Raw genomic sequence first — 25,032 nt, 5'->3', positions numbered from 1 at the left:
TTCAGTTATTTCCCTCACTTAAAAACCAGCATAATTCCGACATGTTTAAAAGAGGGACGAAAGATACCAAAGGGACAGTCAAACTCATAAATCTAAAACAAACTGACAACGCCATGGCTAAAAATGAAAAAGACAAGACAAACAATATTACACCTAAACGTTTAAAACAAACGGCCATTACCATGATATAAATTTGAAAACAAATATGCTACATTTAGAAAATATACTTCCTCTACTAATATTATGTTGATGATCTTATTCTAAAACTGTATGCTGTTACTACGGGGCGCCGAATGGGACTCTTGTGGTTTTGTACTCAAAATTCAATTTTGTACGGACAAAAGTGACTTTTGTTCAACAAAAATGAGTTCAGTTTAACAAAATTTGTATCATACTACAAATTTGAAATTTTGTCATACAAAATTATCTATCAGCGGACAAAAGTCACTTTTGTCATGACAAAATTCATTTTTGTTACACAGACTTGACTTTTGTTACCTAATTTGAAAATTGAGCGACAAAAGTCAATTTTGTATTTAAATTAGATAAGTTTGGTTTCTGTGAACTAATTTGCATACAAAATCGACTTTTGTTACACAAAATTGACTTTTGTTACACAAAATTGACTTTTGTTACACAAAAATTACTTTTGTTACACAAAATTGACCTTTTTAACACAAAATTGACTTTTGTTACACAAAATTGACTTTTGTTACACAAAAATTACTTTTGTTACACAAAATTGACCTTTTTAACACAAAATTGACTTTTGTTACACAAAATTGACTTTTGTTACACAAAAATTACTTTTGTTACACAAAATTGACCTTTTTAACACAAAATTGACTTTTGTTACACAAAATTGACTTTTGTGAGACAAAATTGACAAAATTGACTTTTGTCTCAACAAAATTGACAAAATTGAATTTTGTCTCAACAAAATTGAATTTTGTCTCAACAAAATTAACAAAATTGAATTTTGTCTAAACAAAATTGACAAAATTGAATTTTGTCTCATTAAAATTGACAAAATTGAATTTTGTCTCAACAAAATTGACAAAATTGAATTTTGTCTGAACAAAATTAACAAAATTGAATTTTGTCTCAACAAAATTAACAAAATTGAATTTTGTCTCAACAAAATTGATTTTTGTCTCACGAATGTCAATTTTGTCTCACGAAAGTCAATTTTGTCTCACGAAAGTCAATTTTGTCTCATAAAAGTCAATTTTGTTGTTACAAAATTGAATTTTGTCATCACAAAAATGAATTTTGTCGTCACAAAATTGACTTTTGTCTCAACAAAATTGACAAAATTGACTTTTGTCTCAACAAAATTAACAAAATTGACTTTTGTCTCAACAAAATTTACAAAATTGACTTTTGTCTCAACAAAATTAACAAAATTGACTTTTGTCTCAACAAAAATGACAAAATTGAATTTTGTCTCAACAAAAATGACAAAATTGAATTTTGTCTCAACAAAAATGACAAAATTGAATTTTGTCTCAACAAAATTTACAAAATTGACTTTTGTCTCAACAAAATTAACAAAATTGACTTTTGTCTCAACAAAAATGACAAAATTGAATTTTGTCTCAACAAAAATGACAAAATTGAATTTTGTCTCAACAAAAATGACAAAATTGAATTTTGTCTCAATAAAAATGACAAAATTGAATTTTGTCTCACAAAAGTCAATTTTTATAATTGCATACCTTTAAGACAAAATTGACTTTTGTCATGACAAATATGAATTTTGTCTACAAAAATGAATTTTGTCATGACAAAAATGAATTTTGTCTACACAAATGAATTTTGTCATCACAAAATTGAAGTTCTCACAATCAAGTCTGTAGCACATAGTTTTGTAAGACAAAAATGATTTTGTTATGACAGAATTGAATTTTGTACAAAACCACAAGAGTCCCATTCGGCGCCCCGTAGTTACTTATTAATAAGCTTTCTATTAATAAATTATTTTTTTTACATCATATACAAGATCACGTGATGTGAAATGAGATGCAACCGAAGTTTACTTAGAGGAAAATCAATTCGGAAAGTCCATAATCACATGGCAAAATCAAATAACAAAACGCATCAAAAACGAATGGACAAGTACTGTCATATTCTTGACTTGGTACAGGCTTGTTCAAATGTAGAAAATGGTGGATTAAACCTGGTTCTATAGCGCTAACCCTCTCACCTTAATGACAGTCTCATCAAGAAATCGACTTCTGTTATGCATACATAATCCGTCATTTGAATGCACACTCATTCAGAATCAAGAATAAGACATACTCAATACAGTGTTCAATACACGAGGAGTAATTCTTAAAGAAAGTAAAACAACCGTTATTATAATAAGAACACACAAGTTTATAATCAATTACTTTCGAAACTCTCCCCATGCCCATATATTTGTACTCACCAGTGAATCGGCAAATGTCTCGTTGTCACGGCTTAGAAAGAAACACTTGTCTTTATAATGAGTCCAACTATTAGGACATGCACAAAATACTAAAATAAAAATAAGAAAAATAAAAAATAATACGCATGTATCCTTTTATATAGTATATACATGTTGAGTACTGTCTAATATTTGCAAACAAATGTTATCAAGAGAGTTGTCACGTTGAAGTAAGGCAGTTAAAATCAAAAGTCAATGAAGAATAATGTATAGTACAATTTGAGTGATTGAATCTATTCGACGCTCAGTGTATTTGCAACACAATGAACCCTTGTTTCAAAGAGATTTCAATATTTGATAATCAGAACAACCTCTAAATAAAGGCAACAGTGGTATACCACTGTTCAAAACTCATAAAACAAAATCGGGGTAACGCACTAAAACCGAGGGAAACGCATTAAATATCAGAGGAGAACAACGACACAACACTAAAATGTAACACACACAGAAACAGACCAAGCATCAGACAAAATCCCACGAGAATAACAAATATAACACCTAAACCAAATACATGAATTTGGGATAGACAAGTACAGTTACACGTCTTATCACAATGTGAATTTACACTAAAAAATAAGAGAAAACAAACGACGCAATGTTAAAATGTAACACACACAGAAACTAACAATGATATAACAATGGTCATATTCCTGACTAAATGGTGGGTTGAACCTGGTTTTGTGGCATGCCAAACCTTGCACTTTAATGGCAATGTTAAATATAACATTGAAATGAGAAGATAATATTAAAGGACTACAATACAAATAAAAAGGAGAACGTATTAGACATCTATTCGACGCTCAGTGTATTTGCAACACAATGAACCCTTGTTTCAAAGAGATTTCAATATTTGATAATCAGAACAACCTCTAAATAAAGGCAACAGTGGTATACCACTGTTCAAAACTCATAAAACAAAATCGGGGTAACGCACTAAAACCGAGGGAAACGCATTAAATATCAGAGGAGAACAACGACACAACACTAAAATGTAACACACACAGAAACAGACCAAGCATCAGACAAAATCCCACGAGAATAACAAATATAACACCTAAACCAAATATGAAAATTGAACCTGGTTTTGTGGTATGCCAAACCTTGCACTTTAATGGCAATGTTAAATATAACATTGAAATGAGAAGATAATATTAAAGGACTACAATACAAATAAAAAGGAGAACGTATTAGACAAAGAAACACACGATTAATAGATAACATAAAGCATCATGTTTACAATTCCATACGCCAAAACACGCCTCGTCCACACAAGACTCACCAGTGATGCCCAGATACAAAGGATCGAAAGTGAAAAAAAGTACAAAGTTGTACAGCACTGAAGATCAAAAGTTGAAAAAGGTTGTGTCAAATACGGCTATGTTTTATGCTGGGGATAAGAACATCCTTTTTATTTAGAATAAACGTGTTCTTTCTTCAACTAAATTATATCATAATTATATAATCACGTGATTAATATTGCTTTTCGGCCCGGTCCAATATTTTCACTACGGAATGACAATGAATCCTAAATTTCATGTAAACATATATTGTGCATGTAATTCAGGAATCTTTGCCAGTCCGTATCGAAAATATTGGCCCTATATTCACATTTGATGTATGTAATACAGCATTAAGAATAAGTCTGTATTGAAAAAATTGGATTATTTAATAAAAATTATATGAACTGGGTGTTTCTGTATTGGCACTGTTATACCCTACTGGTCTCGAGGCCAACACTGCAAACATCTAATCCAATACAGAAACATCCAGTTAATACCACTAAATTATGCATGTTATGGTCATTCATTTTTTGCTTTTAGGGTGTTAAAACTTTGACAGTTTGTACGCACATATGAAGCCTATAATAACTAAAAAAGACAACGCCTTTTCACAGTAAACTAACAGTAATTATTTCATATCGGTTAAGAATAAGCTTATCTTATAGGATAAAAAGGGGACACATGACATTCTTTATTCTTCAGGAATAAATTCCTTTGGTCAGTAACAGAACAAAACGGACCGGAAAACCGGTCCATATATCACGATAATGACCAGTTTTTCAATAACTATTATGCAAATACATGTTTTATTTTGCTTCAAACATTGATAAAAAAAAATAAACTCATCACAGTAGAAGGCGATTAACTTTCAAAGCCAAAAACGCGTACAATAGAGTGATCAGGTAAATAAAAGAAAAACTTTGAAAAATCTTGTTTTCATGATCATAACAAAAATTGTAATTATAAGTACTGAATGCTTCTTTTAGTGATTTTATAGGGTTGCAAAAGCGTTGAACGTGGATATATTTTTTAAAATAAAGCGCTTCATACTAAATGTACTTCAGTTAACGCTTTTACACCCTAAAATATTTACACAAAGAAGTTTTAAATCTTAAAAAAGTGTGACTTACCAACCGTGGCAACAATTGCCAGAACACAAAGTTTCATCAAAACAAGAGACATTTTGATATATCAAGCAGGAGTTTAGCTACTGCATGTTGCATTTCTAGAGGCGATATTTATATTCGTTTATTATCTCATGTCTGATAAGTTCGTGATGTCAAAAAATTACAGCCAAACTGAAATGTGGGTGCAAAATTCGGACAAGAAACAATGTCAGGGTTTCCTAAATTATTTATGATGCATATAGAACTTGTAAGACTGGTATTCATACAGACCATTTTGATAAAAAGTTCAAATTTCAGAACAAGATTATTTGGAATATAATTTGGAACATTTATCAGGATAAGGATAGAAGCCATAGTTCGAGATGTCCTATGTGAATTATTGAAATGTGAATAAGAATATTTATCAGTACATGTTTAACATGTTTAACCCCGCCTCATTATTTATGTATGTGCCTGTCCCAAGTCAGGAATCTGTAATTCAGTGGTATTCGTTTTTGTATGTGTTACATATTTGTTTTTGTTCATTTTTGTTTTACATAAATAAGGCCGTTAGTTTTCTCGTTTGAATTGCTTTACATTCAATTTGTCTTATCGTAGCCTTTTATAACTGACTATGCGGTATGGGCTTTGCTCATTGTTGAAAGCCGTACGGTGACCTAGAGTTGTTAATGTTTGTGTCATTTTGGTCTTTTGTGGATAGTTGTCTCATTTGCAATCATACCACTTCTTCTTTTTTTATATGACATGATAGTTAGAATGTAAATCGGAATATCGATTATGAGTGCCTCTGATTACACTCTTCCTCCGTACAAATTTATAAACCTGATACATTTGATGCGTTTGTAGTACAAGAAGTAAATGTTATCAATTGAAACCTAAGTATGTGCAAACGAAACAAATTTTCTGAATAGGATTTAACCCGTGCTCATTACCTCAGTTCAGTTGAACACAGTGGTCAAAAATGGAAAACAACACGTTAAATAGTTGCATGCGTCCGAAGCGCTTTTCTGGATTTACCTTTACCGGGAACGCTCAAAGCCAAACATTTAAAATTCGAAGATGTATAAGTATTGAATCCGTTGAAGATATTTGGTATGATCCATTGTCTCAGGAGAATTGCCCTACAAAACTATTTGATTAAAATTGTGAGTTACATATGAGAATAAACGTCATGCAATATATGCTTTTTTAGAAAATGAAATAAAAATAATGTGTAACTTGTGGACTTGTTACTAATTTCCTCTATATATATTGTACAGTAAGAGTTACATGTAATTCCCTTGGTGTGACAGAGAAGAGCAATTTAATTAACAGTGTAGTTATGAGAGTTGATCCAGTTATACGCTTTAATTATTCTTGGACAGATGGTCCTTGTACAGTTCCAGCCACGTATATTTGTAAAATGGTAGCCTTTTAAATGAACAAAACCACTGCCGCATACCAAGGAATAAAAATCACTGAAATTGCAAATCGAAAATATTTTAAACGTGAAAAATGACGACCTCGTAAACAAAAATGAATACAATATAAAAATATAATACAAAAGGCAACTAAATAATGAACTGCTAGCATGTTACTTCATTCAAAATCCCCATCGTTAATATGCTACTTTTTTACGAAAAATCATAAACAAATGAAATGAATATTATGTTATATAATTACACAAGTAATTTGTTTTTGAATATTTCTTCATTATTTTTTTTGGCAGCAGATATTATAAGCCTTCTAAAATAGCTGCAATTGTCAGGAATTGTTTTACATTTTACATGTCATTTTATTTATTATATTTATACAGGCAAATAATTCTGTTGCTTTCTTTGATATTTAGTTTTTATGTTAAGGTTTTATGTTATCGCGATATCTATCATGTCCAGTGCACGATGATTAATCAATATTGTAGACATCGCGATATCAACAATGTTAACACGATATTGTGCCAACACTGTTTACATTGTTTGAACTCTTATATATTGTTGACATAGTTGACATTGTTAACATCGCAATGTAAACAATGTTAACACGATGTTGTGTTATCATCTTTTACATTGTTTGACTTTTATATATTGTTAACATCGTTGACATCGTTTACAACGCGATATCTACCATGTTAACACGATTTTGTGTCAACATTATTTACATTGTTTGAAATCTTATATAGAGTTTACATCGTTCACATTGTTAACATCGTGAACATCACATTTTTTAAAGAGTTGTTGCTGTTAAAAACAACCGTAAAAATGCAAACTGTATACATGTAATCTAAAGACTTTATTGAATAATATCAATGAATAAACCACTGTCTTATGAATATTGTTAACATCACAATGTAAAAGATTTGAACAACGTAAATACAAAGGTAAAGACTTGGTACACATTATTAATACGATGTTGACTAAGTAAACGAGATAAAAACGATTTTGTCAACACAACGATGTAAACGATGATAACGATGAAAACAGAAAGTTATAAAGTCGATATACAACATAAACACGATTTTGACGATTTCTGTATAGAGATATTGTGAATACAGTAGGGAAGTTATCAATTAGAAATATTCCTCATTCTCAAAACGACTTAATCATGTTAATAATTGAACTTAAAATGTGAATATAGATAATGCGAAATAAATTATACAAGATTTCATATGAAACAGTGTTTCAGTAGGTTGTGTTTCCTGGTATACAGGAGTTGCATTTAAAATTTGACATTGTTTGAAGTCCATTGAAAAATTTACCATTGAAAAGTCTAGATAATTGGCATTAAGACAATTAACAGTCTATGAAATGCATGATGACTGTTGTACGGGCAGTAGGACATTTTATAGGTATATTCTGGATAGAAACACGTTTAACACATATTAAACATGCTGACTTCTTGACCAACACATTGATATGGAGCTATAACGTGTAGGTGACAAAACAACAGTGCAAATACAGATATTTCACGGCCCCACCATAACGAATGTTCTCTATACCGAATACTCAGTGTCTGCCATTATTTAGAATGATATACATAAGGACCTCACGCGTATTACGAAATATTAATTTTCAACAATTATCATACTTACATGTAGTTATAGTCGAAATTATTGCTTGCACCTTGTTATACAGAATTTTCAGTTTAAATACTGTTTTGAGAAAAGTTATTTGTGTCAACACTTACAGAACAAGATTTTTTATTTCCAAAAAGCACCACATCCAAGTTTGTAATTATCTCCCCGGGCCCGTTGTATAACAGAAAATAGAAATCCATATTCAAAACGCGCCTTCAAAAAAGTTAGACAAATACAACTGCTATTTTTTAATTTCCACCTGTCTATATATGATTTCGTTATGACCACATACATATATACATTTCTCTCGCCTTCTTTTTTAACCGAAGAGTCTTAATTGAGGGTTTCAATTGTGTTTACAGAGAAGCTAATAATGAAAAACAAAATTAAGGAGAACAATGTGAAAACAAATTAAACAACTTAATAACAATATTAAATAAAACTGGGTACTAAGTAACCTAAAAAAATGACGCGAAGTACATAAATGAAGACGTTTCCTTATCAGATCTTCCAATTTTGATACCAACACACCAAGGTGTTAATTCCATTTGTCCACCAATGCAAGATACCAGTACATGTGTCATATTATCTTTTAGTTTGTAAATGTGTCAAAACAGTAATCTGACAACTTATTTCTAGTTTTGGTTGATTTAGCATGTTCTCTGATTGCAATCTTACTACCGTAAAGATGCGCCTTTTCTTTAAATGATATTAAGTTAAATAATATTTTAATCTCAAACGTTCACAAAATTCAATTATACAAATTAAAACACTAATATAAATCCGTCTCTCTCTCTCTGTAAATTATATATTCCTGTAACCCTTTGTCTTATGTAATATCTATCTGTATTTTGTCATTTTTTAGTTTCGTTGTTGTCTGTTTATTCATGTATAGTACATGTAGTAGTTGTACACGCTTTAAGGACTAAAGACGGTCAAGAGCCGATTTGGCAGGACACATTAAAATCTTTCTGTTGTAAAAGAGGGGCCTCGGTCTCAAGGTGGTCTAAGTAGTTCTACTACTGTAATCACTAGCCAGTAAACACTGAGATTTTGAGTTCGAAGCCCGCTCGTGCAGGTGCACTCGACTCCAATCTTAATTGATTAGGATGGTCAGTTTTCCTATCGACTAAAAAATGACCCTCACGAAATACCAAAAATGGCGTTGATAAGTGTCGCGAAAACACCAACAATCAATCAATCAATCAATCTGTTGTTAAAGACTATTGGTTGTACCTGTCTGTGTCTTTTATGTTTGGTTATGCGTTGTTTGCGTTTAGTGCAATCTCATATTATTCATATGCATTGCTGTACAAAAACTTACATGTTCTCCACAGATTTCTTCCTGAAAAATCAATCAGATATCGAACCCAATTGGTATCGGATCCTGATATTCTAAAAACATGTAAGGGATTCTTTATCTTGAAATGATGAAATGCGATGCATTTTTAGTAGCACTATAAAGCCTAAACATACGGCATTGAATCAATTAAAACTGGATTTAAGGTATAATTAATAAGTATTTATCTTATTGATTTTAAATAAAGATTCGTGAAGAGATAGCTTTAAGGATAGGAAGAATCTTTACAGCATAGCCCTCAAAGAATCAGTTACCTAAAAATGATCATGGTTTATTTATCAAAACGTATGCCAAACAATTTCCTAAAAGTACACATACTTGAATGAAAACTAGTATTATTATATTAAAAGTACTAATTACTGATGATTTAATCATTTCTTTTACACAATCATGTGTTTATGAAGATGAAAAAATCTTGAATGAAAGCAAATTATACAACTATCATACAGAGTCCTAATGGTGTGGGCGTTAACATAGATCTTAATATAAAACTGTACGGCCTTTACAAATGGGATAATACAAAAATCCATTAAGTAAACCATAACCAGCCTAAACATGCTTTACTTTAAACTTGTGAAACCTAAAAGAATGTCAAAGGATATATAACAATTTTTTTCTTAGTGTTGAGGGGCCTCGGCAGTTGAAAGATTCCAAATGCATCATCTAATGTATCACAAGTCTGTCATCACTGTGGTTGTGAGTTCATGTTATCACGTGGCAAATAAATGCGTTCAAGTAGCCACTCTCAGTGGATAGTTGTTACAGCTAACAGGTAAACGCTCGAACAATTTCCATCGTTTGAAGTCAAATGTATTGATTTTATAATTCAGAGCTTTAAGAAGATGTGGTATGAGTCACAATGTGTAAAAGTAAACCGTTATAGTTGATGCATTTTTAGAATAATAATACAGATGAAAAAATTAACAATTGAGAGGTAGGAGCTGCTACATGTAAATGAGTCGACAGGGTCAGGGATGAAAAGGAGATGAAAGCTATCACAGGAAAAACTAAACACTCATAGGTCAAAGAGAAATCCACCTCCACCAACTAATGTAAAAAAACTAACCACACAACAAAAATACACAAGGATAACCAATAGACCGTAAAACATTTCATGAAAATTAAATACGGACTAACAGCTTTTTTTTTTGTGTTTATCTGCTGTTAAGTCTTCTTTTCGTGACATCCAAGTGTTCATTGTTTTTCAGTACAGAAACATGCTATCCTGATTTTTCATGTGTCCAGGAATGCAGGTTGAAAAATCTTCTCTCAAGGGTCGGCTTCATTATATTTGCATATAAAGCATATACAGGATGTTAAAAAAAATTGAACGGTACAGGGACGAGATATTCATATTTCATGTACTATTTTATAAATGATGGCAAAGAAAAAGATCTAAACTGAATGACTGAAACTTGTACAGGTATAAAGAGTTTTCTTAATATGATTGTTGTACACAAATTAGGTCAAATGCTGATTGGACATCATTGGATGTCCCAAAAGGGAAAACTATAATGCCAAATAAAATACATTTACGTCCATGACTAATATCGTATGCTATACATTTTGGTTTGTCAGAAAAAATAGGATGACGCAATATTTTTTTTCCAGGTGTTTGTCGTGGACGACATCAAAAGTTCAATGCAAGATACAAAAAATTAATTCATAAAGTTTTTCACTGACCCCCTACCCCCTATTGAATTTAATTCTTGAAAAAATGATTGATCGATAAGGATATATATAAAATATATGTCAATTAAACTTTAAATTTGACCTTAACACCCAAACTATTTGAATTAAGTTTTTTACCCTTTATTGATTTTTTGTTGTCGTCCCTTAAATGTTGACTAGGGAGGATCACCTCTGTTTTCCTTTACTTAATTTTATAATTTTATATATTCTTTCTGTTTCGAAAACTTTCCTTATAGAAATTTGAGCAGTCACCGCTTAAATCAGAGAACAGTCTTTACCTTGTCGAAAGGTCGGAAACTCCAGTAGGAATAGCATTGGGAAAAGAGTTGTGCCGATGATTATGAATCAATTTCAAATATCAAAGGAATTAGTCTCTTTTCATTTCAACTTTTATCTCATTTCAATGTCAGATGATAAAAGGAAATTGAATGCTGCGACGGTAGAAAGTACAAATGATATACCTGCACTTTAAAAGATATGGCTTAGTATTGCATACTATTTGCTTGTCTATCAATGAAGCCTGCATGCATGTTGCCCCCTTTCGATCGTTGGGTGCTTCTCATTGGCGTATACATGTACTTACCGTTCCTTTTTCTTTAGGTTTAATTATTTTTTCTACAAGTCAATCAGAGATCTCTACCAGCCAGATCAAACCACTGTAAATTGGCGTTTGCTGCTTATCTGCTAAGCAAGCGTCGTTTAGGTCTCAGAGCAATGACTGTGTTCAGGTGTGCTGACATGTCATCCAGCGGACTGTCTCTTTTTTAACTTATGATTTTTTTCATTTTCAACAAAAACAACATATACATGACATACATAAAATATAATAATTATAAGATATATACAATGTAATTTTTATAAATATATCTTAATTGGAAATATTTAACATTTTCTATTTTTAAGAGTTAAGAGAAATTTTATTTTTTTGGAAAATTAATAAATAAATTTTAAGAAGAAAGAAAAAAAAACCACCCAAAAATAAAAAGAATATAAAAAAAAACCAACACATAAGGACTATCCAGTTACATCCCTATCTATATTTAATCATCACATATTCATATCGAAAAGTATTTGTCAAAAAAAACTATACACATTTCTTCCGTAACAGCCCTCAACACAGATCAAGTACATAACATGACAATAATATTTTCTTTAAAATAGATTATAATAAAATAGTCATGAGTAATTTTAACAAAACGAATCCAGGGGACTGTTATCTTATGAACTAGTCTGGGAAAAACCCCTTAGCACATTGACATTTCTTTGTCGTGATATGTATGTACTATATTTCACTGCACGATAGAACAAATTTCATCTTTAGTATTATCACTACAGTTATTTTTCATTTATTTGCCTATTTTCACTATGGATGTTAAAATCGTTATGTAGGAGATTTTTATTTCAATCTGTATTATTACCCAATGTTCGGCATGTTTTGTATTTTACAATTTGTTTAGAGGTAATTCCATCAAATAAGTCCCCTGGGGACTTTGTATTAGTAACTAATCACTAAACAATATAACATTTAATCATTCGGCAATAATATAAATGTTATCTAGAGTTGGGATACCATCTTTGAAACAATCCACTACGTTGTTGATAATTACAGGTAAATCTCATGTAACTTATCTTTGGTCTATATCAGATAAAATCATCATAATTCGTGGCCTTGATTAAGTAAAGTATTCACGGACTATAAACCGAATAATATTTTGTTTCCTAAATTAAGAAATAAATCACTTAGATGACCTGTAATTTAAAAGGCGTAATTTAAGATATTAAAATTTCTGATTGGATAATTCGTACTAGTTGATGTACTTTCTTTGAGACTGCGTGTTTAATTAAGACATTTTATTACAAATTCTCATATAGAATTGATACTTTGGTCTTGTTTCACATTTTGGCACTTGAAATAAACAGGATACTTCAAGTTCAAAATATGTACTTATAGACAAATTTAAGCTTACAGAAACATAATAAACTATAATGTGTTCTAACAATCCACTACAACATAGAAAAGAACTTCGGAATTTTGTTGCGCATGTAATAATAATAAATAAAGTCAGACTTTTTTTCAGATGTGAAAATAGGGTTCAAACAACAGTTATATCATATTGCAGAATGTGTTTTAGTCCAGCACACATTAATCTAACCGTTGAGTGATATCATCCGGATTTACAATAGCTGAGATTTTATAGTCGGTGTTGCAAGTCTCACCTTTTTGTGTTTGAATGTAAAACATTGTATAGTATGAGTTAATCAGTGTGATCATGTATGACTCTGATTGCAATGTTGCACAAAACTAACTATTCAATAATTTGCATTAATTTCCAACGAAAGCGATATTTTCGATTCACCCCAAGGTTATATATATTTCTCTTTTAGATACTATAGTGCAACACTGTGAACCACTCTAGGGGATGCTAAACTTGTCATCGTAAACTATCTAGTCTCACTTTGATTAAAGTTAAGGCAATTCTTTGATTGTTTGATGTAATGATGACTTTTGAGAACATCTATACACTGCTTAAATTATCTTCACTTTTATATACAAGTGTTTACAATATCATTAAATATTATATTACATTATGCATTCTGTTTTTCAATATCGCACTCGTATCAAGCTGAGACATCAAAACACTCGAAAGAGTGTCTGTTCGAGATTTTATTTGTCTTTGGGTTGATACATTGTATGCTGTATGATATTCTTTATAAAAAAATAAGACAAATAAGAAAAAAATCATGCTTAAAATGGAGCATTCTATTGTATGCTTAAAGGTTTATAAAGTATTTACAACCATAGTTGCTATCGATATCACAATAGATGACTTATCGGCAAAGTGCTATATAAATGAAAATTATAAATTGGAATATTTTGTTTACGAAGCCTTATTTTTGATCTACTAAAATCAGAAATGCTCACGCGGAAATATTTAATTATCAGTCGGCAATTAATAAGCTGTTAAAAAAAAATTGATTCCGAAGAACCATAATTATTTGAATTTGATTACTGATACATTGGCGTGACATATTGAATTCTCTAAAAATGAACAATCCAGATTTCAATGAACACGACATGTGCTCTAAAACAACCTTTATCAGATGTACACAATACAAATAGTTTAGGAAAACCCTGAATATTAAAGCATTTTTAAAGAGAATTTAAACCAATAGAGCCGAATTAACACGTCACCACTCTCTAAAACTTGAACATTACAAAATAAGATTCGTCTGCTGTTGTCAATTGCAAATAAATCAAGTACCAATATATGGTTTTGATTTGATACCTATATATAAATATATATAACAGAAGAAAGGACACCTATGTTAGCTCTTTTTTAGGAAATCATGACAATTTTCGTAAGAGAAGGTGGAATCGTCTGAATGATTTAAAGGCTAATGAATATTTTGGTTTGTCTGCTTAATGAAGGAACGTCATTTGTTTAGCCTGCGTTTCTTTTATTACCAATAATAACAACAAGTCGCAAATCATTAAATCATAGAAGAAGAACGACAAATCACTCAAAATCTGTCTTTCTGCTTAGTTTACATCTTTCCATAATTATCTTAATAATTTGGGGATAACATTTATACAAGATATTCAAGATATCACATAAATTGATGTTGAAGTCAGTAATTTGTCAATTTACAAAGAACGAATACCGCTTCATTTACAAAGTGTAGCTACCTATATCAGATAATCTTCTTGCACAATGTATAACGTCTAAAAAGTTTGTAGAGGCAACGATGCATCAAGCGTTTGATTAAATTAATTTATTTTGAACAGATTCTATTGAAAATGTGTTCTTCAATTGACGAAATCTAGCTAAAAGTTTGGTGTTTAGAGTTTCAATTTGATGTAACCACGACATTACAATAAACAAAATCCTTTTCATTTGGAAACATAATTCTTAGCGCAAAATGTTACCTTTGACGATTATTTCATTTTTTAATATAGTTTAAAAAAATCGATATCGATTTAAAAACCAGTTTGATTTATGTTATCGTCTCTCGGTGCTGTTGGATAAATGTGATTTCACAAACCTAATAGTCAGATGAAGGTATGTAGATGATGTAACACTTATCAACAATTCTTTAATTTCATTTTAAGTAAGGCTATATCAAGGTTTTATTGTTTTTTAACGTTTTGGATTCGATCTTCAGACATTTGTTTCTTTTATATGGAAAATGCGTGACTAAAACAAGTCAGTGCATATGTATCAAAGTGAGGGTACTTTGGAGAAATGATTTCATCGAAACAAAGAAGACTTATGTGTACCCGTTTTTTATTATTGTAAATCAATCCTTTGGATTATTCTGATAACAAGTAATTTTAGAATGATATTTGAAAATTCCGAAAGTACATTTGTATTTCATTTCCCCGCTGTTCACTTTTACATGCATTTAAGTATGTATAATTATCATGCTTTTCATATCACACACCAGATATTGATGGATATTATATGTAAGGGAAATGGTAATAACTAGAAGTAATATCTTTTGTTCCGGTATATAGTGTGTCATGTTTATCTCCATCAGGTCAACCAAACAACAGTGTTACTGGAAACAACCTTGTTTGTAATGTTTATTGAAGGACCATTTACATATTTTGTGTTTTTATGCTGTTTAGGTTTTCATGATCTATAAAATTATATCCATTTTTTTAATGTAAATAAAAATGTACACAAACTTCAGGATCTTCAAAATACACGACAGTCAGCTACAGCTTAAAAAATTTGGACTGCTAAGTAAATAGATAAAAGATAATAAAAAAAGAAGATGTGGTATGATTGCCAATCGGACAACTGTCCACAAGAGACCAAAATGACACAGACATTAACAACTATAGGTCACCGCACGGCCTTCAACAATGAGCACAGTCCATACCGCATAGTCAGCTATAAAAGGCCTCTATAAGACATTGTAAAACAATTCAAACGGGAAAACTAACGGCATTATTTATATAAATAAATGAACGAAAAACAAATATGTAACACATAAACAAACGACAACCACTGAATTACAGGCTCCTGAATAGCCCATAATATTAACCGTAAACAATCACTTTGCTTCAGTTTGCATTTGTATATTCAAGTTAAATAAAGAATATTTTTCTTTTACGACAATACATGTTACACTGAGTGCTCTCTCAATATCCAGCAATTTGCATAAAAAATAAATATAAAAACAACAGAGTTGGTGTGAATGTATGTAATAAATAAACTGACATGTAAAATGTACAACGAATTCCTGGTGATAACGGCTATCCTAGAAGATTTCCAATATCTGCTGCCCTAAAATAAATAAAGAATTTTTTGAGAAAAATAATCAGTTGTATATATTAAATAATGTTTATTTCAAATGTGTAGGATTTTTCGCAAAAGAAGAAACTGTTGACACATTACCAATGGGACGTTTGAACGAAGTTATACATTAGTTACCTTTTGTTGTTAATTTTTGTTACCGGGCCGTCAGTTTTCACATTTAAATAGACGCCAATTTTTAGCATTTCTTGTGAAACCTTGTTTCATTGGCAATTTTACAAATTCTACTGATTTCTATAAATAATAATCTTTTTATCATTTTATTGACGCGTTAATATAAGCACGTGTCTTCTTCAAATATCAACCGATTGATCAAGTAAAGCATTATGTACACACAAATAAATTCGGAACTAAAGTTTTGAAAACTTTAAATATGTGCTCGATAGTTAAAATCTAAAAAACAGAGAAAAAGACAACATGATTTTACAGTAACTAAAATCACATCGTTAAACGTATTGCATTTAAAACGACTTGTTTGCCATAATACTTACACCATTTCACAAATGTAGGTAGTTGGTACTGTACAAGGACCATCTGTCCAAGAGTAATTGAAGCCTATAACTGGATCAACTCTCATAGCTACACAGTTCTCGTTTCCCCCTCTGTTGTTTGGCTGGGTAGGTCCCCAGTTAAAGTACGTTGCCTGCTTGCCGTTAGCTACCCAGTGAAATGTCCCTTCAGTTACAAGGTCATTTAGTCCAATGTACATTCCAATAGAATCTGTGAAAACACACAAAATGGTTTTGGACACCAACCAAACATAGGTTGATGCTATAAAACAAAACATGCTTAATTCATTCAATCAAATATACATTTTGAAAGTTACTTTGTGAATTTTGTTTTTTATTTTGCATGTTAGTTACTTGTAATTAAATCAACCAAGTTTGAAGTATTGCATGAAATTTTAAATAAAAACAGCCAATTTCGACCTTAAAATAGTGGCTATATATATTTATTCAGGTTAAGCAAGATAGGGAACAAAATTTGTGCTTCATTATTCATAAAAAAAAATGAATATCTACACATTCTTACTTATTTTGATCATTAAATCTGTAAGAAATTGTTGCGTTTTTGCATCATCAACGGTAGCTAATGATGCAGATCTACCATACTGGCGCCCAATCACTTCACATAGTTTCTGGAAAAAGACAGAAAAGTATTACTTTCAAACATTTATTCATCATGTGGATATGATATTATGCCATCATATCAAATGAACATTTTAACATATTTCAAGTTATTTCTCTCCCTTGAAAAACAGCATAATTCCGACATGCTTAACCTTAACGTTTAACACAAAAGGCGATTACCAGGATATAAATTTGAAAACAAATATGCTACATTTAGAAAATATACGTCCGCTACTAATATTATGTATAAATTAAATGTTTTTGAAATCATACAGATGATCACGTAATGTGAAATGAGATGCAACCGTAGTTTACCGGTGTTCAAAACTCATGTATTCAAACAAGACATAAATATTGGACAACATCACAGAGGGTTCACATAACTTTATATATACTGGATGTGTTCAAGTAGTAATTCACTTCTGATATGCATACATTATCCGTCATTTGAATGCACACTCATTCAGAATCACGAAAAAGACAAACTCAATACAGTGTTCCATACATGAGGAGTAATTCTTAATGAAAGTAAAACAACCGTAATTATAATAAGAACACAAGTTTATAAAAAAATACTCTTGAAACTCTCCCTCTATTTAATTGTACTCACCAGTGAATCGGCAAATGTCTCGTTGTCACGGCTTAGAAAAAAACACTTGTCTTTATAATGAGTCCAACTGTTAGGACATGCACAAAATACTAAAATGAAAATAATAAAAATCAAAAAGATAGTACACATGTACCCTTTCATATAGTATATACGTTATAGATAATGCATATTTTAAGGTTTTTCTTGTCGTAGAACACACCGAGGGGTGTCAGGATTGATTAAATGAAAGACCGACCGAAGGGAGGTCTTTCTTTGAACAATCCTGACACCCCGAGGTGTGTTCTAAGACAAGAAAAAACTTAAAATATGCATTATCTGACTTATATACCTTCAAAAAATATTAATTTAATAAAGATTTGTAAAATTGAGTATCCTTTTTTACCGACAACACTTAAGTGGGATATTCCTTTCTAATGCGTTCAGGTTTAAATACGCCCTGCGGCTCATTTAAAATGTGAAATAAAACTCACTAAATAATTTAGATATAAAAAATTTAAAAATTATTATCCGTACACAATAAAAATATTGCTGTTACTGAATGAAGTAAGACACAAATGTATTGTTGCCATCCGATAACGGTGTATGACAAATACAAGACACATTGTAAATTATTTATTGTACCACTTAGCTTATGGAAAAGGGGGAAGGGGTATGTTTTATGTTACTTCTATTGCGGAAAAGTTGTTATTTATTTAAACATTTTACTTTAATCGAAAGAAAAATTCAGAAAGATTGTCTCTCGAATAGCAATACATTGTATTTAAAGATAATCAGGATAAAATTATATACCCTCCGCACCCGTCCCTTTCGTGAGTTACGTTAATGTTATTCAATAGAATATAAGTTGATCATTTGATAGAGTAAAAAGTATACATAAATTAAAAAAAATTAAGAACTGACACGAATAAGAATATAAATACATGTAGGTCACAATATGATTCCCTATTCAGTGTGTATCGTTCTGATCATGCCTGAAATATTTGCCACTGAACGTTAAGCAAGCAATCAAAAATCAATCAACCTATTCAGATTGACTCAATAAGATTTTCAATATCTTACACACGAATGTGTTAAATCTGGATTTATTTTAATGAAAGTCTACATTAAAATTCATCTGACCTATATGATAATGTTTCTTTATTATAGCGATAAATCAACAAAACTTCACGTTATCTTGTTTCTAAAATTAAATTGCGGGTTTACAATGACGATTTCTTTTACATCTATCATCGGTTGAACTTTAGAAAATAAATTTCCAAATCGGCAACAAAAAACTATTAGACGAATAAATGTTTGAAGTAAATTATAGCTTGCATGTTTATCAAGGAAAATAATGACCTTACACAGGTAATTATTTTATGCCTTGGAGCATAAACCATTGATACATGGTATCGTCCAGGTTGATTCTGAAAAAGATTGACCTGACGTTCTGAAAGAAAATAACTCCATATAGGTATATAAATGTTGAGTATTGTCTTATATTTACAAACAAATGTTGTCACATTGAAGGAAGACAGTGAAAATCAAAAGTCAATCAATAAAGAATAATCTATATGACATTTTGAGTGATTAAATCTATTCGACGCTCAGTTTATTTGCATCACGACGAACCCTTGTTTCAAAGAGATTTCACTTTTTGATAATCAGAATCACCTATAAACCAGGTGTTCTTTATTCAAATAAATTCGATCATAATTAATAATCACGTGATCTATATTGCTTTTCTGGCTGGTCCAATATTTTCAATACGGACTGGCAATGAATCCTTTAATTACATGTAAACATATATTGTTCATGTAATTCAGGATTCATTGCAGTCCGTATTGAACATATTGGCCCTATATTCACATTTGATGAATGTAATAGATTATTCAGAACAAGTCTCTATTGAAAAAGTTGGATTATTTCATAAAAGTGATATGAATTTGGTGTTTCTGTATTGACACTGGTATAGATTATCGGTTAGCTGAATTGGCCCTCGACCCTACGGGAAACAGCAAACCTTGAATCTATACTAGTGTCAATACAGAAACAGCCAGTTAATTACACTAAATTTTGCATGTTATGGTCATTAAATTTTGCATTTCGGTATTTTTGTTTGGTTGTAAAAGCTTTGAGCGTTTGTCACTGGTTCTCCGTTAAAGCGCCCACAAGTACGTACATATGAAGCCCATAATATAAAATAAAAACAACGCTTTTTCACAGTAAACTAACAAGAATTATTTTATATCGGTTAAGAATAAGCTTATCTTATTGGATAACAAGGGAACCCATGACATTCTTTATTCTTCAGTAATGACATGAATAAATTCCATCGGTATCAACAGAACAAAACGGACCGGAAAAAACCGGTCTATATATCACGATAATGACCAGTTTTTCAATAATATTATGTAAATACATGTTTTTTTTGCTTCAAACATTGATAAAAAAAAAAAAAAACTCATCACAGCATGCACAGTAGAAAGGAATTTACTTTCAATTCCAAAAAAAAAATGCGTACAATAGAGTGAACAGGTAAAAAAAAGAAAAACTTTGAAAAAATCTGGTTTTCATGATCCTAACAAAAAATGAAATTATAAGTATTAAATGCTGGTTTTAGTGATTTTAAAGGGTTGTAAAAGCGTTGAACGTGCATATATTTTATTTTTTTTTGAAAAAAAAACGCTTCAGCGCTTCATACTACATGTACTTCGGTAAACGCTTTTACACCCTAAATATTTACAAAAAGAAGGATTCTAATCTTGACAAAGTGAGACTTACCAACTGTGGCAACAATTGCAAGAACACACAGTTGCATCCAAACAAAAGACATTTTGATATAATAGGCAGCAGTTTGAATACTGAATATTGCATTTCTAGAGGCGATATTTATATTCGTTTATTATCTCAAGTTCGTGATGTCCAAAAAATGCCGACAAACGGAACTGTGGGTGCAAAACTCGGACAAGAAACAATGTCAGGGTTTCTTAAATTATTAATGATACATATAGAACTTGTAAGACTGGTATTCATACAGACCATTTTGATAAAAAGTTCAAATTTCAGAACAAGATTATTTGGAATATAATTTGGAACATTTATCAGGATAAGGACAAAAGCCATAGTTCGAGATGTCCTATGTGAATAATTGAAATTCGAATAAGAAAATTTATCAGTACATGAGATGATTGTTAGAAAGTAAATCGAAATGTCAATTATGAGTGCGTCTGATGACACGCTTCTTCCGTACAAATTTATAAACCTGATACATTCGATGCGTTTGTAGTACAAGTCGAAAATGTTATCAATTGAAACCTAAGTATGTACAAATGAAACATATTTTCAGAATAGGATTTAACCCGTGCTCATTAATTCACTTCAGTTGAACACAGTGGTCAAAAATGGAAAACAACACGTTGAATAATTTCATGCGTCCGAAGCGTTTTTCTGGATTTACCTTCATCGGGAACGCTCAAAGTCAAAAATTTGAAATCCGAAGATGTATAAGTACTGAATCCGTTGAAGATATTTGGTATGATCCATTGTCTCAGAGAGAATTGCCTCTTGCCCTACAAATCTTTTTGATTAAAATTGTGAGTAACACATAGGAGAATATACGTCATGCAATATGCGTTTTTAGAAAATGAAATAAAAATAATGTGTAACTTGTGAATTTGTAACTACTTTCCTTTATCATGTTTATATGCATTTTACTGTAAGAGTTACATGTATTTCCCGTGGTGTGACAGAGAAGAACAATTTAATTAACTGTGTAGCTATGAGAGTTGATCCAGTTATAGGCTTTAATTGTTCTTGGACAGATGGTTCTTGTACAGTTCCAACCACGTATATTTGTGAAATGATGTAAGTACTCTTCCGGAGAAATCTATTTAAATGCATTAAATTTAACCATGTGCTTTTTATCACTGCAAACATATTTTGTTTTTTCTCTGTTTTCTTTACTGGGTTTCAATGGTTTCAACTTTTATTCATCACCTATTTGTTGATTTCAAAGTAGAAAAAGAAAATGCCGTCTCTGTCTATAGCTATACCTTCTTTTTTAATTTCTCTGGCTATTTTGTTCCAAATATATTTGTATGTATATAAATCATATATAGATCGGTTGCCTGTTTGATATTTGGAGTAGTCACATATTATCGCGAAGTAAAAAATATGAATATTTATATAAAAATAAGCAGAATTTGTATAATTGCCGATGAGAATAATTTTGAAAAAGATACGTTACCAATTATTATCTATTGTACACCTTTATGCCTTCAAAATTAACAAAATACACTGCAGCGTACCAAGGAATAAATATCACTGAACTGGCAAATCGAAAATATTTCAAAAGTGAAAAATGACGACCTCTAAAATAAAAATGAATACAATATAAAAATATTAAACAAAAGGCAACTAATGAACTGCTAGCATGTTCTTCTTTCAAAATCCACATTGTTAATATGCTACTTCTTTCACGAAAAATCCCAAACAGATGAAATGAATATCATTTTATATAATTACACAACTAATTATTTTTTGAATATATTTTTATTCATTTTTTGGCAGCAAATATTGGAAGCCATCTGCATTGTTTTACATTTTACATGTCAGTTTATTTATTTCATTAAAACACACAAATAATTCTGTTGTTTTCTTTGATATTTTGTTATTATGTTATGTTTTTATGTTATCGCGATATCTATCATGTCCAGTGCACGATTATTAATCAATATTGTAGACATAGCGATATCTACAATGTTAACACGATATTGTGTCAACACTGTTTACATTGTTTGAGCCCTTATATATTGTTTACATCGTTGACATCGTTAACATCGCGATGTAAAAAATCGTGGAAATAAATTGTGTTTACATTGTTTACATCGAGATGTTTACAATGTAAAAACGATGTTGTATTAACATTGTTCACATTGTTTGAACCCTTATATATTGTTTACATCGTTGACATCGTTAACATCGCGAAGTAAACAATCTTAATACAATACAATAATACAATATACCTTATTTTAAAAACACTCAGTCACATTGACATGTGAAACAAGAGGTAAATTACAAAATACAATGACATACAATTAAATAAATAAATAAAACAACTTAGAAATGAAATACATGTATATACGATGTTGTGTTATCATCTTTTACATTGTTTGACTTTTATATATTGTTTGCATCGTTGACATCGGTTACATCACGATATCTACCATGTTAACACGATTTTGTGTCAACATTGTTTACATTGTTTGAAATCTTATATAGAGTTTACAACGTTCACATTGTTAATATCGCGATGTATACAATGTTAAAAAGATTTTGTGTTTACATTGCTATATAAGCAATGTTAACAAGTAAGAGCTATAACATCACATTTTTTTTGTTGCTGTTAAAAAATCCCATAAAAATGCAAACTGTATACATGTAATCTACAGACTTTATTGAATAATATTAATGAATAAAAACACTGTTTATGAATATTGTCTTTTTTTTTTTTTTAACACTCTAATTGATTCTTTATTGCACATATTGCTGTTTAACAATTAAACTTGGTGTACAGCATTTCATCAAGTTTCCCTGTTAGATTACAACTGAATACCCAGGGATAATATTCAGTAAAATTAACTAATAAATTACATTGTTTTAATTCACACATTAAACTATTATTATATGTGTTACAAATAGTCTTTTCTACATCACTTAAAGTATTTTCAGATATATTCATATAAAAAATATCTACACACTAATTGTTTTACGGAATTTGATTATTCATCCGGAATGACTTTTTAGGTTCTTTTATTATTTAATCAAAAATAAATATTGCGGTCAAGTGACCTCACACGACTTGTCTTATCCTCGTGTTTGGACAATATTTTTTGAAGTGTTTCGTGAATTTGGATTATTAATTTCGATGTGGTTTTAAGAGTTTGGAATAATATTGCGTAAAGGTAAGTTGGAGTGTAAATATATTTTTCACAGTTGCACTTTCAATCTTTATTAAATTTGTTATTGATTTGACCTAGATAAGTATCGTGTCGTGACCTTTAGTTTACCTGTCTAAGTTTGTAAACAATACACATATTTAGTGTACACGTGTAGAAGTACCTATATATTGACAAAGACACACACACACACCTACACACCAATATATCTGATTTACCCACATTATCATTCATACATAATAGTAATAATTACTGTACACACAAACTTCTGCGCTTACAGTCATTCTTGTTCATTGCCACATGATAAATTTAACATACAAACAAACCTTTCACACTTACTCACACCTTAGGCATAGCACTTACAGATAATTACTTGCATAGTACATTTATAATAAAGGAAGAAAAAAAACACACATGCAATCACACATAATCTAGATCTATAACATCTGTTTTTTTTCTATACATGTACATGTAGCTTAAGTTAACTATAAAATGACTTCATTTTTATACTTCAAAATATTCAACACATTTGTAAATAAACTACTGATCTCTGTATTGGTCATACTATATAATTCTACAGTATTTTCTACCTCATATTCAAAAATTTTAAAGGTGTCTACTGCTTTGGTTTTTTTATTGGAAACATAATGTGATTTATAGACTGAAAAGAACATTAAGCTAAGCAAATGATTTAGCGCATAGTATACATTGTCATGAATTTTGTATCCTATAACCAACGAATGAAGACTTATCACATGTTCGCCTATGAAGACTTTTTTAAGTAAAACTTTCATTGATTTCCAGAATGTTTTATGATATGAACATGTAATGAAAAAATGATTATAATTATCTATTTCATTGCAATATGTACACAAATTGTTTTGTGAAATTTTCCACTGAAAAAGCAACACCTCATTTGGCAAAATAAAGTGCATTAGTTTCCACCTAAACATTTTTATTTTATTATCTTTAAGATATTCAAAATTAAATTTAATAGAGTCTTTAAATTCATTTATTAGTCTCCCTTTGCTTAAGACTCTTTCCCATT

The 25,032-nt window shown here is 30.5% G+C and overlaps 1 protein-coding gene across 1 annotated transcript; it reads right to left on the bottom strand.

Annotated features, from left to right (window-relative positions):
- Positions 1–16,244: 16,244 nt before the first annotated feature.
- LOC134726173 (perlucin-like protein) lies at positions 16,245–20,860 on the bottom strand. Its single transcript, XM_063590575.1, has 5 exons — positions 20,809–20,860; positions 18,046–18,134; positions 17,338–17,443; positions 16,797–17,025; positions 16,245–16,275 (listed from the first exon to the last, which is right to left on the bottom strand). The coding sequence occupies exons 1-5, from the start codon at positions 20,858–20,860 to the stop codon at positions 16,245–16,247; spliced, it is 507 nt and encodes a 168-aa protein (XP_063446645.1).
- Positions 20,861–25,032: the final 4,172 nt, after the last annotated feature.

The sequence above is a fragment of the Mytilus trossulus genome, chromosome 7 (assembly GCF_036588685.1).
Source record: "Mytilus trossulus isolate FHL-02 chromosome 7, PNRI_Mtr1.1.1.hap1, whole genome shotgun sequence".
In the NCBI taxonomy this organism is placed as follows: Eukaryota; Metazoa; Mollusca; class Bivalvia; order Mytilida; family Mytilidae; genus Mytilus; species Mytilus trossulus.
This window is presented reverse-complemented; position numbering and strand designations above follow the sequence as displayed.

What these genes read in the sequence shown, in the direction of transcription:
- LOC134726173 (XM_063590575.1), bottom strand. Translation starts at nt 20,860, where the DNA reads ATGTCTTTTGTTTGGATGCAACTGTGTGTTCTTGCAATTGTTGCCACA. An exon ending in TGCAATTGTTGCCACAGTTG is followed by an intron (nt 18,135 to 20,808) that starts GTAAGTCTCACT and finishes TTTTCATTTTAG; the next exon opens with TATTTTGTGCATGTCCTAAC. An exon ending in AGACATTTGCCGATTCACTG is followed by an intron (nt 17,444 to 18,045) that starts GTGAGTACAATT and finishes GTCTTTTTCCAG; the next exon opens with AAACTATGTGAAGTGATTGG.